A 17,905-nucleotide genomic window follows, 5' to 3' on the forward strand; every position below is an offset into this window, starting at 1 on the left:
GAAGTGACAGGCCTGCAAAAACCCCTCCCTTTATGAAATCCTGGACACGGGCCTGCAGCCACCATACTTTTCTGTAAACAAATCCTTTCTTTCTTCTCGCTTTTTGTTGCTTTAAAAGAGAAATTGACAACTTACGTGACTTTTTCCAGTAATTATATTACAGGCAGAAAATAAAATTGGAAAGGGAAACATTCAGCATCAATACAGTCAAATGCCCACACTGTTATAACCAGAGGTTCCAGACGAGTGAATATATTCCCCCTAAGTTAAAAGCATGGTGCCCAAGGGTGCCATACTAACCAGGAAGTAGAGCAGGGGTGCGAAAACAGCAGACAATCGTAGACAGGGGTTCCAAAACAGCAAGCAATCGCAAAATGACTTGCTGGCGCATGCGCTTCCGGCATACATTCACCATTCAACCACTTCAATATGGCAGACGAATGAAAGGTTGCATCTATGCGTGGCTTTTATGTGTTGAAATTGAATGAAGTACACATTGAATGAAGTACACTATTGGATTAAATCTCAACTTTTCTCGGATAATTCTTTAAAATAACAAGTAAGTACAGCTTTTGATCACTTTGTAGCTTTTAGGGCTTTCAAACATAGTTAAAAGTACGTTTAATGCTTTTCAGTTACCGTTAGTCCGTTACGATACCGTAGTACCGTTAGTAGTTGATTTTCAGTTTGCCGTTACTGTCGTGAAATTTCCATCATTCAAAACGTTACTAAATATATATATCATTATTTTCTTGAGTATTCGATAAGCAACATTTAATCACCAAAATAATAACCGCAATAAGATTATCAATAATCAACAAGTGAGAACCTAAATAAAAATTATTCTTGTGCTTCGCGTAGATTACTACACAACAGCGAGCGCAAAAAATAAAAAAGAAATCTCTCGCCGTCTAGCTTTTTCTTTTGCTTTTTCGTTCAAGTGTTTAAATCATTTCCTGTTAGCGGTTAATATTTCGATAGCGTTAGGAATTTCTTTAAATTTTTGAACTGTCGAAAAATTTCATGCGCATTTTATTTTATTGTTATTTTGATTGAAATTTTGAACGTTTGAGAAACGAATTTGTTTTTCAATAATTTAAATATCCCAGAATAATTTTGGCTCTTCATGTAAATAATTCATAAGTACCTCTGCACTTTACTTGCGGTGCGGTTATTTCTCACAAATGATCATTAACTTAACTATGGTTATTCAAATAATTACTCGTTTTTACAACTTTAAATATATTTGTGACAAGTCTTTGATACCAAATAAAGTCTGTAGATATTTATTGTTTTATTCATTTTTAATATTACTTTGTAAAAAAAAAATATTTTTAAGAAAAGGATAAAAATTTCACAGGTCCGCAATTTTTTTCATTTGTTTTTACCGACCCGTGGGTCAAAAAGAGGTTGAGAAACACTGATGTAGAGAACGATCAGAGGAATTAAAGCAATGAGCACTTCTTAACTATGTTGAAAACTCTGAAATATGATCAAATGCTGTGATTACAAGTTTTAATCATTTCCAGTACTGAATTCATGCAATGTGAATTGCATTGCAAAACGTAGACTATCATGAATCAAAAAAAAAAAAAAAAAAAAAAAAAAATACACAACTGTATTCAAAAACGCACACAATACGGGGGAGGGGGATCTACAGTAAGGGTGCCATTTCTCTCTCCGAAGGTTCATTCTTTTCACCCCGGCTGCCTATTTTTTAAAAGGTGCCTGTTTTTCACCCTAGTTAGAGGTGCAATTTCGGCTCCGTATTAGGTGCCGCTGGTGAACAAGCGTTTCACCCCTGAAAGGTCCCGAATGCAACCTGTAGTTTTAACAATGTATACTTGGGACAGAATCTTAACATCGAATATTTCACCAAATTTTGTTTTGAGTGCTTGTACATCTTTTAGTATTAAACCAATAAGAAATAATTGGTGTTAAATAATAAATGAAAATTTATCTTTTAAGATGATGTAAGTTTAACCTTAATGCTTAATCTTTTTATGGTTAAGTTTAATTACTTTGAAAATTTCGCCACAATATGAAATTTTTATGCACGGAAATAATTTTGATTGCCTACAATAGTCGAGTCACATTAGGTTGGATTTTCGACACTTCTCGATGCGTTTTATTTGTGCACATTCAATTAAACGTAACTAATTCCGAAAAACGTATTGATTCATAAATTTGAAATTGCAAATACCTTCTGAAATACAGAGTAAAAGGAATGAAGAGTAAATAAGTTGAATCATTTTATCGAGAAAAAAATAGCTAAAAAATAGAAAAAATGAGTTTTCTGTTGACAATAAATGTGTCATATCATTACTCGATAGAAAATTTGTCATTGCTAAACAATCGGAATCTATGAGCAAAGACGTTTTGCCGAAGTATTTCAAATTTTAGTTTTACTTAATGAAAGCGAGTATCAAAGTATAGATGTGACCAATTAATTTGCTGTGAATTTCACGTATTAGGTTAAAATGAAAATCAATGCGAAAAGAGGTAAAATTAGGAACATTGAAAGCTAAGTATCGACAGAATTAAAAAAAGATGATATGGCGCAGATCAAAAATAGTAATTTAAAATTATGAAACTTTACAAAAGATTGCCCTTCTTGCAATTTTACATAAACCGGTTTCTTATTTGCACACTTTAAATCTACTATATTACGGCAATGTAAATATCAAATAACGACAATGTAAATATCAAATTACGGCAATGCAAGTATCAAATTACGGCAATGCAAGTATAAAATTACGGCAATGTAAATATAAAATTACGGCAATGTAAGTATCAAATTACGGCAACGTAAGTATCAAATTACGGCAGCGTAAATATCAAATTACGGCAAGGAAAATATCAAATTACGTCAATGCAAATATCAGATTACGACAGCGTTAATATCCAATTGCGGCAATACAAATATTAAATTAAGGCAACGTAAGTAGATGCTCATAACTCCGAATGTTCTACGGGCAAAACCGTACGGGTACCACTAGTGTTATGTATTAGTGCTTTTTAAAAGGGTTTTCATTACGTTGCTGAAAAAAGAGGAGGGGGGGGAGAAAGGCCATTCTTTTAATCACAAAGTAAAGCTGGAATTCACATTTTTTTTATTTTTAGGCTTATTCCTGAACTAAGTACAATTCGATTTAAATTTTTCTTTTTAATTTTTCAAGACTGCACCGATAACAACTTTTCCGTCTCAGAGCGTTAAAAAAACATTGACACAATTTTTTTAATCCGTAAAAACACATAAAATTTTACATATTTCCAAACTTTTAGACTTGTTGCGCGATCGGAAGATTTTATCCCTTTTCAATATTTATTTTTTGTTTTTTTGTTTTTTAAATCTTCAGCAATCGCGACTTTTAAACACTATATAGCAACTCGCAAAAAAAAAAAAAAAATCGTTTCCTTCGCCCCACCCTAAGATTTGTATCGCCGAAAACTGGAGCATATGCTGGTATTAAAAATACCTTAATTTTTCAATAAAAATGTTGTCTCTGAAACAGTTAATTGGCAGGCATAGACTGTAATTTTACATTTTTTTTTTGTTCTTGTACTAATTGCTGGAAACCACCCTTGCACAACAGTCCACAATCAAGCTGTTAAATGTTCGACTGCTGGTGTTTTTACCCAATAAACAAATATAAAGTCAAAGCGTCACAAAACGAAGAACTCCATCCGTCTTTTTTAAAACAAATCGCTTTAAAAGGTATCTTCACAGGAGATGAAACTTTTTTTTAAATTTTTATGAAGACTTGCAATAATTTTTTCAACTCTATCGTATTCGTTGATTTCTACGAAAAGTTAAAAAATGATTCACAAAATATAATTTCAAAATGAAGTATATGTCTGAAGTGCACAACCCGACAGAAAGTAGTTTTGTTCCACATTTTAAGACTAGTTTTACTTGAATCTCCATGGTATCGTGAACAGACAAACCCACAAATCAACAAACACTCGTCCTCCCCTTCATATAGATAAACTAATATTTTTATTAGTTTTTTCATTTATTCTGCTTTACCTAAAATATCACGATGCAAAAAACAGTGACCCAATCATTAGCAAACTTGATTGACTGACAGACATATTATTCAACAGATAAAGTATCGAATTCAGTGCGGTAATTATGGTAAAAGGTCAGTAAGGAAACTGGTAACAATGCGAAATCAAAAATATGTAACAAGATCAGATAAAACTGGGTAATTTTTCTATAACTTCCCTTATCAACAAAAAATCACAATTGTAACAAGAAACCCTATCATCCATGATAAAAATCTGAATCCTTTAACATTTCTAAAACTTAACCTGAGTCCATTGTTTCATCTAAATGGTGAAAGTACTGCTCCTTCTAGAATCAAATAAAGTTCAGAGGGATTAATGTGTTTAATATGTTGAAGCTATCAGGTGTTTTATCTGCAACGTTGTTGATTAGATTGTTTATTTGCATAAGAAGTTTTTACATTGACGGAAAACTTACGGTATGTTTCGCAACGTAGATTTCGAACATTGTAATTTATTAATTTTAGAATTGGAGTGGAACATTTTTCAGTATATAAACATCATAATCTATGGCAGGAGTATCATTTTCTCAACAAGCAAATATTGCTCATTTGAGTTCGTTTTGAAGATATTTTTCAAGATGATGAAGTTTGTGGTAAAAAAACTTGATTCTGTTGATGTTACTCCTTTTAATTTTTTTCTCGGTGATATTTAAATTATTATTATTTTTTTAGTTCCAACTGTATTCTTTGTTGATAACAAATTCTACGCTTTTATGTTCCACTAAAAAAATGAAACGGTATGAATAACTTTAAGTGTATTTACCAAACTTAATTTAAATATATGGAGCATATGTAAGTACTTGTTACTTACCCCATTATTTAGAGAACAAACGTCTGCTAGTTAATTGTTTGATATCATTTTAAAGTGTTTCACAACGGAAACTTCAAAATTTGTCAGCTTCCTTTCTATTCAGGGAAAAATGCAGCTTATTTCAGATACGCGATTTTTAACTTGAGTAAAAAACAAGAGTGAAATTTTAAAAAAGTAATGATCGAAGATTTAGAGATCTCCATTAAAACACAATTTTCTTCTCAATCTTTCCACTAAATACCTATCTAAAAATGACGATGAAAGTTTTTAGTCATCGTAGTAAAGCACCAAAATGTAAAAATTTGTACTTTTGTTGGTTACTCATTTTATTTGTAGTTCTTGTAGGAATTTCTAATCTTTTTCTTGCTCTTAAATTTAAAAAAAGACTCCCGTCTCCCTCCAAGTAGTGCAAAAATACGATCACAAAGTGAATGCAAAAGTTTTAGATTGCGTTTTAAAAGACAATAAAACTTTCGTCATGATTTTACCAATAAAAATAACTGCTCTGAAATAAAAAAAAAAAACGAGCTGATGTGTGCATCACATGACTTCCTTTTACTCCAATTTAATGTCATTTCCCCATTATTGGCAATTTTAATGTGATTCAATTGTTTACTCTCTAAATATCCCCAACAGCGGCCAAATTGAAACCAAATTATACAAACAATCAAAATTTGTCGCCAAGTTGGCGAAAAACCTTCGCGACCAAAAGACCGGCGATATATTGCCAAGTGTCCGACAAATTATAACACAACTTGAGTTTACATCGAAATTAACAATGATTTCCCCGAAAAAAAGAAGGAAAGACCCCCTTTGGAACATCCGAATGCATCAAAAGGGAAGGTGCACAACTAGATCCCACTAGCAGTCTACGTACCAAATTTCAACTTTCTGGGAGATACCGTTTTTGAGTTATGCGAGATACATACGAACATGCACACATACATACGGACGTCACGACAAAATTCATTGTATTTAACTCGGGGGTCATCAAAATGGATATTTCGGGTGTCTGTACGTTCCTAGGCATATATCCACGTGTGGTCGTTTCGAAAAAAAACTCAACGTTCATTCGGGGGTGAGAAAAATGGAAATCAAAGGCCGATTTTTGAGTGAAATTTTTTTTCGCGAATACAATACTTCCTTTTTTGTAAAAGGAAGTAAAAAGTTATAAATTGAGTTAAAACATTTTTTCATATCAATCACATTCTCCTCTCTTAAAACTGAAGTAGTAATTCCAAAATGAAATTTGTGTTTCAGAAAATAATGACTACAAAAAACTAACGGACTTCACGAATCGCCAAAATACACTCCAGAAGTTGCTTCTGTTGCACCCTTTTCTACACAGACAATAGTTTACCTTATGAAGTTTTCTGGAAACAGTCAGTTGCAGTTTATTTTGCATGTACAAATAATGGTTTTTTCAAACCTGGGGAAGTATGTTAGTACCTCTACAAGCAGACAAAGGCTTCCTTTTCAAACATTGCTCAGACAGATTGTTTCGCAAACTGCGGAAAGAAAGGACTTATGCATGACTTCGTCTATTTATAGAATTATTAGCACGCGCTCCTTATTTTTTTAAATCTTGCCATAGATCCAAGTCTATGTAAGAAACAAAGATAGCTTCAATATTCATGGAAGATTTCTAGAAAAACAGGGTTTGTATATTTGTCAAGGAACACTACGACTAAGTACTTATAGGGTATAGTTATGCTTCCCTTAAGAAGTCAAATTTCCGAATTTACCACCATCTACCTTATATAGTTATCAATTTTAAGCATTTTTTCAGAATAATAGTTATGTTTTTGATAAAAGTATACATTTCATCTTTTTTTGCAGATCCTTCTTTTAGCTCTTTGCGTTGCTGCTAATTCGTCGACCGTCGATATCGCTCCATATCACGGAAACAGACATGGATACAGCAACTATGGTTCCCGATATTTTGGACACAACTACGGACTCGGCCTTGGTGATCACAGCTTCGGACCCTACGGAGGTTTACACAATGGTTTAGGTCATTCTTATGGTAGCAACTATCTTGACTACGATTCCTACGGCAACCGCGATGGCGTGTATAATGGAGTTGGCTATTTATATGGCAGCAACTATCCTTATTACAGAATCTATGACAGTCTTTACAACAGGCACAACAATTATGATTTTGGACATAATCGATATGGATTAGGAATTTATGGTGGCTATTTTGGACGTAACCACTAACTGATTCACTGCAAGTTCAATTCAAATTCTTGGCAAACAATGACGTCTTGGAAACTCGGAGTCCGTAATATCAAATGAAATTTATGAAAACTTGGGGACGCCGGTCTGTAATGACACTTAAAAGTAATAGCATCTCAGACACGTCAAAGAATCTGTTATGACACATGAAATAGATGAAGTCTCCAGACGCCATTGCATGCGAAGAATTAAAATCATTTCGCAGTTATTGTAACTCTGAGTTACTACTAGTATGCCAAAGTAATCAAAACATTGATGTAACCTTCATTCAATAAAATTATTTGCTGTTCAATTATGTATTATTTTCATCAATCAAACAAAAGCTGCAGTTCTGACTGATCTTCTGGAACTGTGTAAGAATCGTGAGCTTCTTACAAAAAAATCTAATGCTGAAATAATAGTAAACTTTAAAAGCTATTATTTACGGTGTACTAAATTTCACTTTTGCTTAAATAGAACCGAGGGAATAATTTTTCCTCATAAGTTAACAATCAAATCCTAACCGATTTGAAAAACTAAATATATCAGCCACACCCTTTTTTTTTTTTTTTTTTTTTGTCTCACTGAAAAACTTTAATGCAATCCTTTTGCGTGGTTATTTTGCTGACAGTGCCTTCTATAACTAAAGTAGAAGCTTTAAACAAAACATTTAAATAAATAGTTAAACTTTCATCGAACAACAGTTACATTAGAAATGTTTTGAAGTATGACTTACTGCAATTACTGTTGTTTAAAGGAAATGAAACTACAAGCATGGATTTCCCAATCAGTCAGAAATCACTCTTATTTTATAAAATACAAAATATCTAAAGTAGCTTTTTCTGTTATTTTAACAATAATGCAGTACAAACTATATATTTATACATCAAGATACAAATCGGACCAATAATGAAATATGCTACAGATATTTAGTCACAATATAAACAGGGAATAGAATTGCATTGAACATGAAGAACTTAGTGGTGTCAAAAAAGTATTATACTTGAAGGGTTTGCTGCAAAAAGAAGGCCGCTCCCATTGCAATGTTTTCAAAAGGTCTACATTTGAGGTCATAACACCAATCCACTTTTTTCTCTTTTATACTTTAGTAATTCTCTTTATATTATTCTCAGTTCATATACAAGAGGAGTCATACAATTTTTTAAAAATTTTAAATGTAATTTGGCGTTAAAAATTTCACTGAGAACTTCTGGAAAATTGAAGTTTGAAACTACCTCCTTTTTTTGGAGCTAGTCCATCAATTACTGTACGGAATATATCTTGTATTTACTATCGATTTTTAAATGAAAATTTATCTTTTGAGATGATGTAAGTTTAACCTTAATGCTTCATCTTTTTATCGTTAAGTTTAATTATTTTGAAAATTTCGACAAAATATGAAATTTTTATGTACGGAAATAATTTTGATTGCCTACGATAGCCGAGTTACGTTAGTTTGGATTTTCGACACACTTCTCGAACATTCATTTAAACTTAACTAATTCAGAAAAACTTGTTTATTCAAAATACGTTCTGAAGTATAGAATAAACAAATATAAAAATAAAGGAGTAAAAAATTTGAATAATTATATCGAGAAAAAAAATAGTTCTAAAAATAGAAAAAATGGGGAGTATTCTGATGACAATAAATGTGTCATACCGTTACTCGATAGAACATTTGTCATTGGTAAAAAATCGGAATCGATGAACAAAGACGTTTTGCCTGAAGTATCAACAAATTTTAGTTTTACTTAATAAAAGTGAGTCTCAAAGTATAGATGTGACCAATTAACTTGCTGTGAACTTCACGTATTAGGTAAAAATGAAAATCAATGCGAAAAGATGTGAAATTAGGAACATAGGACGCTAAGAATCCACAGAATGAAGAAAAATGATATGGCGCAGATCAAAAATAGTAATTTAAATTTTTGTAGCTTTAAAAAAACGTTGCCGTTTTTGCAATTTCACATAAACTGGTCTCTTATTTGCACACTTTAAATCTACTAAATTACGGCGATGCAAATATCAAATTACGACAATGTAAATATTATATTACGGCAATGCAAATATTAAATTAAGGTAATGTAAGTAGATGCTCATGACTCTAAATTACGAATAGTACTAAAATACCAGTTTCTTAATACACTGTATAAGTTTCTGTAATGGAACAGAGTGAGTTCAAGCAATCAAGAACGTAAAATCCTTTCCCTTACAAAAGAGTTATTAATTTAAGCTATACTTTTTGTAGCATGTGACATTACGCTTTACAAGACTAAATTTCTGTAAGGTATTACTTATAAGAGGGATGGGAATAAGGTGGTTATTTTGTTGTAAAAGTGATCTTTAACAATTATCATGTCAAATATTTTTTGTTCCATTATAAATTTTTAGATTAAACTTTAAAAATCACCTAAACGCATCAGGATATAAATTGCCTTCTACTTGTGTGTTAGATTTTATCTGCTAGATGGTATAAATATTCATATTTGATTTAAAGTTTTAACTACTCTAATAGTTTTAAACAGTCTGTTGCTTATTCAGTAAATTACCGCCCATTAGCCAGGGCTAATGCAAAAATACGTGAAATACACCGCCAGCTCAATCATTTCCAGCCGAGGACTGCAGTTTCGTGCTTATTAGCATCAGCCCGGCATAGGAAAGTGACTGAGCTGGAGATGGAAAACCTCTTAAGGAAGCCAAGAGTGCGAAACAAACTGGTAGCTAATATATAATTAGCAGACCAGACGAGTGACCGAAGCAATGGTTCGGTTCAACTCGAAGATTGAACGCGAGGCAAGGTATATTCAGTAAATTACCGCCCATTAGCCAGGGCTAAAGCAAAAATACGTGAAATACACCGCCAGCTCAGTCATTTCCAGCCGAGGGCTGCAGTTTCGTGCTTATTAGCACTCATCAGCCCGGCATAGGAAAGTGACTGAGCTGGAGATGGGAAACCTCTTAAGGAAGCCAAGAGTGCGAAACAAACTGGTAGTTAATATATAATTAGCAGACCAGACGAGTGACCGAAGCAATGGTTCGGTTCAACTCGTCTGGTCTGCTAATTATGTATTAGCTACCAGTTTGTTTCGCACTCTTGGCTTCCTTAAGAGGTTTTCCATCTCCAGTTCAGTCACTTTCCTATGCCGAGCTGATGAGTGCTAATAAGCACGAAACTGCAGCCCTCGGCTGGAAATGACTGAACTGGCGGTGTATTTCACGTAGTCTGTTGCTTATTAAACTGAATAAAAGGAAAAGCAACAGGTTTATTACGTTCTACTAGTTCAGTAAACAAATCCAACAATACTACTGAATAACAACAAAAACTTGTTTCAAAATGAAGTAGGATAAATTGGTTGCACATTCTGAACTGAAAGAAGAAATGTGATGAAAAACCCAACCAAGTTATGTCATGAAAAGCAAATCGCTTACCTCATGTTGTTGCAAACCCTGCTGCCGTTGAGATGCAGGCCGCATCCCCGATTTGATACACAGCTAACAGCTACCATCTACTACCACAAAATCTGTTTCAAAGTTAGTTTCTGCAGTTTGCCACGAACGCCTTGTCGTTTTTTGTTTTATTGGCTCTCTGTTTCTACTCTTGCACCTATTAATCAAAACAGAGAGATCAACAATAGTGAGAAGTCTTATTCAGCCGTTTGGAGAAACGTTAGTTTTACAACGAAATGACATCGGGCTATTCGGGAGGAATGCTTGCCACATTCAGAAACTACGTGGCAAATGTAATGGTTCTCTTTCCATTAATTATAGAAAACTGCCCTTCAGGGGCCTCATAGAGCAGTTGGTTGACGCGTCATTATAGTGATCCCGAGGTGGTGGGTTCGATTCCCGCCCGTTGATTGTAACTTCCTTCTCTGTGCTGTTAATTCTGTCCTATACTGTGTGCCCTGTATTGTACTATCTGTCATATAAACGGGTCCTGTGAGACCAAGTACACGAACTCAAAATGAAATTTACCAATAAACCAAAACCAGTAAACCGCCCTTCAGTCACAATCTCGCTTATTGCATACTTTAGATTCCTAACTACAAGTCAAAGCTGTTTGCATCAATCTTGTGTTGGGGTAATTAATAGAACTTTTAGTCGAAGTACAGCAATTTTTGAACGTTATGCCATTTTGCTTATGCAGGACTGTTAGTTTTAACTCAAAGAAGACTCGTAATTACTTTTCTAGTCTCTGATAGCATGATAATCTGTTTATAATAAAGTGATTGCTTCAAATATTAAAAAGTGCAGCTAACACACTCGCTTACAATTCAAGATGACACAAAATAATGAATAAAAATAGCCCAGTTTTCCTAAGCAATCAATGCGTATTGGAAAAAGGTTTTTTAAACGTCGTCTGAAATGTTTATCAACGATTCGATAAGTAAAAGAACTATAAAAGCATAAGAAAAAAAGGGGGTTTTCTTATTTATTAATTTAAAAGTTTTCGTGTTGTAAGTTTCAATATTTAAAAACTACAATCCAAATAAATGTATCTCTTGAAAAAATACATATTTGCACACACTTGCAAAATGGTAATCCACCTGAAAAATTATTTTTTGTTTATTTTATTTTACTTTTTACTTTTATTTATTTATTTATTTTGAAGTACGGGAGTTGCTGAACATCCCAAGGGTTTTGTGTCACGAAAATTGCTGCCGAAATCATGTGATATACATTCAGGCAGAGTAGAGTTAAACTATATTATATATTTGAACTAAATGCAGCTGCCAAAGTGAATGCACTTTGTGAAACAAAACTAATGGTGACGCGTATAACCACTACAAAGCAAATTTAAACAAAAACTGCAACAATTTTCGATACTATCAAAATTCAATTCTTACAATTTTACTTTTTAATGAACTTATTTTTTTTTCTTCAAAATTTTAGTTTTGTAAACAGCATACAGTCAAGGTGAAATACAAATACTAGAAAAACATAATGAATATGATGCCGTTCCAAAGAAAGCAGAAATTTAAATAATTAAGTTGTCCTTGGTGTATTACAGGAAAAAAATAAATTCGAAACATACAAATCAAAGCACCTTCAAAACCTGAGTCGTCCACGGTCCAACTATTGGGAATTTATTTTCGAAATAAATCGTAAGAAACCTTGGCTATTAAAAAAATATAATCAGTTTTGACAGCATAAGTACCTCAAACAGAGAGATAAAATGTTTATATCTGCAAAAAGCGAAACATTTTTATGATTAAGATCGCTAAAATTACCATTTCCTATTTCATCTATAAGAAATCCGTCTTAACCTTAGAATCCTATAAAAATAACACAACTTTCTTATCGATAAGTTACTGAATCGATCAAAAGTTGTCTTTCCGCACCGTTGACTGAAGTCTTTTCGAGTTGAAGCAAAATAAAACTAGCTGAAATTTCGCTTTCTAAAACGTGTGTAGAAATATATTTTCTTTACTGAAACATGAACTGAAAGTATTGACATTGAAGGATTAGCAGCTTAGGTGTAAAAATATGTCGAGCATTTACGGCATCCAATCTGATAAAAAGATAGCTTTGAATGTCTACAAATGAAGCGAAACCTCTGCTTCCTATAAAAGTGTTGGCATTCAAAATTTCAAACATTAACTTCAGCAATTGTCTGCACTTGAACTAAACAAACTTCAAAATGATGAAAATTGTGGTAAGTGTTAAGGAAACATTTCTTTTTAAATTTACTTATTCTTTTAGATATAAAAATTTATTTGAATGCAATTCGTTTAAAATATGAATAAAATAGAATTTTGAGCCTTGTTTTTCATAAAATATAGCAAAATATGTATAGTTCTTTAAATTGTATGCTATATAATTGCATTTAAGTCTATTTTTATTAAGTTACAAATATAATAGTCATGAGGCATATCCATATCTTTAAAAATTATGACTGCTAAAAAAAGGAACATGAAAAAAGCTCCTTTAAAACATAAAATGTTTAAATTTATTTTCTTAATCTTTAAAGCAATCACACTTATGTTTATCAGACTAAAATGCTTTAAATATTTATGATGAATAAAGCATTGAATAAATCTATTACTTTGGTAAAATATTAAAAGCTAGAAATTAGATTTAAAAAAAATGTTTATAGCCTAAAATGTGAAAAAAAAAAATACTTTTTTTAATCATAATTTTAATAGACCAAATGTAAGACATTTTTTAACAGTTTAATGCGAGCACAATTTATAATGTAAGTTTTTAATAGTATCTGAGACTAAATGACAAAACTCGAATTCGGGATTAATTATTAAAGAATTCATCAAGTGCGGAAGAAAAGTTTCAAATAACTTGTTATGTTTCGATTATTTGAGAAACATAAAAAAGAAAAGAAATAATTTTCACAAACGAGAGTAACAGGAGAATATTGATTTTATAACGTTGAAATTTCCCATTTAATAAGTAAGAAAAAAGCAATTGGAGTATCATAGCTTGGAGAGCAAAGATTTATATTTTACATTTAAAAAAAAATACATGAACTCTATCTTGCGTAAGTGAAAATACTTACAAAAAATTATGTAGTGCAATTAAATATGCATATTTTAGTTGTAATTTCATACTTCTTGAACTAACTTTTTATCAGATACAAATATTTAGTTTTCATGAAATATTGTCATTATAACAGTATTTTCTCAGTGTAAAAATTATAGCTTTTTAAAAGAAAAAAAAACAAAGAAATTATGGATTATTTTAAATGCAGTTTTTAAACAACTTCACTATCCAAGAACTCTTAAAGAACTTTCAAGAAATTAATGCAAAATTTGTAATGCGTTGGATCACACTTTTAGACGCTATTATTACTCATCATATTAAAGTATCCATAAAAGAGAAATCTGGAATTATTCTGTACATTGAAAAAAGAGAGAAGGAGACAGTTCTCAATATATATGCAGCAAGTCAAAAGAGCACTGTCAGATTCTTCAACAATTGCAGTATTCCTTGAGTACCAAGACAGTCTCCCACATACTCAGCATGCTCAGAGTACACACACTATTTCTTCGATAGATAAAGCATACTTTGAATAATAGTATCTGAGACTCTTTCACGAAAATTGTATTCTTTTGCGCATTTCTCATAGGCTCATTCAAAAAAAAAATTAAGCGCTGCATTCGTTCATCTTTAAGAAGAACAGTCTATCCTCGAAGAAATGATTCGAATATTAACATGCGTACTCTCCATCTCTGGCAAGTTCAGCTCCGCTGCCCGACCGATTAAACGATTCCATTAGTTGAAATAGGGGTGAGGAAAAACGGCTTAATAACTTACGGAATTAGTTTGCCGTGTTATTGCCCATTTGGTAAACAATATAATTCAGGTAAGAAGTAGCAAGAGGAACAAGATTTTCTCGACAGTAAAAGGGTTACAATACTAGCCAAACTCTGCGCCTAAGAAATCCTCTTCATTCCGAAAGCTCTCCTTGAAAGAAATGAACTTGCTCAAGGCCATAGCTCAGCTTCTCAGAGGTGAACAGTAAAAACGGTGTCGTTAAACAAGTATCTTTATTTCCTTTTAATGAAAGAAGTTAGTCCTAAGTTAAACCCAGTGCATTTCATGATAAGTGAATGATTAGAAAATAGTATGTAAATATAAAAATTAACTTCATCTATTGTATGCAATAAATTTGCAATAGTAAGATTTTCGAAAACCTGAAAAGAGATTTAGCAACGTTACTTATATACAACAGTAGAATTCCAAAAGCGTCACAAAAAGGCATCAGAAATTAAATACAGATAAAAAATAATAATTAATTAAAAATATAATCAATATTAAAGGGGAAAGGCTCGAAAATATAGCAAACATTACATAAGAAGCTTCAAGTTCGTTTAAAAAAGGAATAAAACAATACGATTTAACCTGGATCAAACTTGAAGTAAATTTAGGAACAGGAGAAAAAAGCTCGCACAAAAACTCGTCGTTGAAACGAGCATACCAATACAAGCCTATATAATAATAATAAAAGTAATAATAGCACGAAATAATATTGAAGCATGGGCGAACATAAGCAGAACTTAGCACTAAGAAACTAAACAGTTACCCTTTTTAAGTTAAAGTATGTTTTAAAATTTCTTCATTCCGTTCGGGAAAGGTTTTGCAAACGCCCATGTTAGATGATGAGGCTCAATTATCGCACACGCCATTTTCAACAATATAACCCAGGGGTTCCCAAACTTTTCCGATTCGCGGCACCCTTTGAAGAATTAGAATTTTCTGACGACACCCTGCACCATCTCTTTTATCTCTATGCATTGGTACCGTACCCTTCGTCTCCTTTTGCGGCACCCACTTTGGGAAAATCCTGCCGTAGCTCATTTCAAACAATCCAGATGTTATAATAAAATTGAAAAACAAGTGTAAACAAAGCACAAGTTCTGAAGAAGATACAGCATATAGCTATTTCAGGGCTACAATGGAGCCTCTTCATCAGTGCAAAAAATTCATCATATAAGTGTCAAGTCAGCACAATGTCGTGAGAGAACTGAATAAATACCACTGTAAATGTGGTTGAGACGTACAGTTCTCTCACAACTTTCTGATTGTGGGCTGAATTTATTGCTCTGATGAAGAGGCTCCATTGTAGCTTAAAAATAGCTATATATTCTGTATCTTCTTTAGAATTTGCTTTATTTAAGTTGGTTTTATAATTTCATCACATAGTAGCATAAAGCTTTTCATTTAATCAAGGTTTTGTTTCTTCTTTGTATGTATATAAAAACATGATCTATTGAATGTAGAAAGTTAGTTGCACAGATTGTTTATCGATTTCTGCAAAACGTCGTATGAAACATTGTCATTTAAAGTTTTCCAGCATTGAGCACACATTCGTTGACCAATATCTCATCACAACCTTAACACGCTCTGAGCCATGAGGATAACCGTCAAAAAATGTTATATGCCTCGAGAATCACCCGTAAGTAACGAGTACATTTCTTCATAACGCTGAGTTAAAAACCATAGAATTAAAAACCATGGACACTTGAGTATCTGGCATTCTAGAGTAATTTTTCTTGAAACATTTCAATCATGGGCATCGAACCTAATTAGCCTGTTTTTTACTCAAAGTCCGATTATTCATGCATTTAGAACTCAAATTCAGCTTAGCACAATGGAGATCATTAATTTTTCTATGGTGGAACTGAACGATTTAAAGGAATATATATAATAATTTTATTACGGATACATCATTTGAGCTTAGCAGCACTACTTTGCATGAAGTCATAAAGGACAGCCATGAAACCTATCAATATCTTCACATGAGCGAGCTATAACACTGAGGTATCACCATAGAAAACAACAGCATAAAAGATCGATACACAAACACCATGAAACACAAAACATCGTATAGTGTATATAGTGCAGCTCTGGTTAGTTGAGTTGTGATCTTGACAATGTTTACCCGTTTTAGGGAAGTTTAGTAAAAAATAGACGTGTGTGTTTGAAGAACTACTAAGAAAGTTACTCAACTCAATTTAGCTCCAATTACCACTCCCTATTTTCCGAAACAGAGGTAAACATTGTCAGAGTCTTAGTTCAACTTCTCAGAGCCTCACAATGTTTTCCGACCACAAAGCTGGGTGTTCTCTAAATCTATTTTACTGTTTTATTTTTTAGATTCTTGTCTTGGCTTTCGCTGCCATTGCTTACTCATCCGTAGTAGATGTTATTTCCCATCGCAGCAAGCAAGGTTATGGTAATGGCGTCAGCAACCGCTTTTTCAGAAAGGCTCAAGGATATGGCGATGGGTACGGACTCGGATACGACGGATATGGAGATGGGTACCGTGGTCTAGGACAACGAGGACTTGAATATGGTCGTGATGAAGGATACGGTTATGGAAACGGTAATCAAAGATACGGCTATGGAAACCGCAATGAAGGTTACGGCTATGCAAACCGCAATGAAAGATACGGCTATGGAAACCGCAATGAAGGATACGGCTATGAAAACCGCAATGAAGGATACGGCAACGGAAGAAATGGTTATGGAACCGGTTATGGAAGATATGGTTATGGATCCCCCTGAGAGGGATATACTGAACAAATAGGAGTAATCAAATCACGAAGAAATTTTGTTAACATCTGAAAATTTTCGTCTGTGATTTATTAAACTGCTTTCTGCTTGAGTAAATAAAAAATAATCTGATATTTTGCTTGTTTTGATTTAGTTTTTTTATAACAGCAAAAAGTTAAAACAGCAACTTAAAAACACTAAGAGCAATAATGTATTTCAAAGAAGAATCGTCTTCACTAAAAAGTAAGAGGGCGTAACGGAATTCGTAAAAGCAAAATTGATACATTTCACACCGTATTCAGGAATTACGGAGAATATGCAGTGGTACGTAATATTATTAGATATAGACCGACAATTTCGTTAAAATTCCTTCTGAATACGATTAGCTCCATTTTCCAGTAGACCTCCAGTGTGATTGAGATATTCTCGCTAAGATACTGTATGTGCTTGTGCTGACAAAGTATAAAATTGAGAGCAAAATGCGGAAATTGCCACAAGAAAATGGTAGAATGACAATTAGTTTCCGATTTCAATTTTTCCGAGCCCAGAAAGGAACTCAAAGCAGCGCCGATAGCGTGGTACTTAAAATAACAGCTACATCACACGAAATTACAGCCTGAGTAAAAACGTTAAGGCCAGTATAATTTTCTTTGAAAAACGGAAAATGAAATTAAAGGGATTTTAGTATTATTCTATTATTAATTTTAATGTTCATTGGTAAGAAATAACGCAACAGACAGGATTTGTTAAAACATGAACTAAGTTCCATAGCAGTTCCTCATAGATGTAGGATTTT

The 17,905-nt window shown here is 32.9% G+C and overlaps 1 protein-coding gene across 1 annotated transcript in view; it reads left to right on the plus strand.

Annotated features, from left to right (window-relative positions):
* LOC129216772 (keratin-associated protein 19-2-like) overlaps positions 1–17,121 on the plus strand; it is a 64,675-nt gene extending 47,554 nt beyond the window's left edge. Inside the window, exon 3 of the mRNA XM_054850988.1 lies at positions 16,711–17,121. Within this exon, the coding sequence (XP_054706963.1) occupies positions 16,711–17,121 (411 nt within the window). The remainder of the gene's footprint in view (positions 1–16,710) is intronic.
* The last annotated feature ends 784 nt before the right edge of the window (positions 17,122–17,905 follow it).

This window comes from Uloborus diversus, chromosome 2 (assembly GCF_026930045.1).
Source record: "Uloborus diversus isolate 005 chromosome 2, Udiv.v.3.1, whole genome shotgun sequence".
Taxonomy (NCBI): Eukaryota; Metazoa; Arthropoda; class Arachnida; order Araneae; family Uloboridae; genus Uloborus; species Uloborus diversus.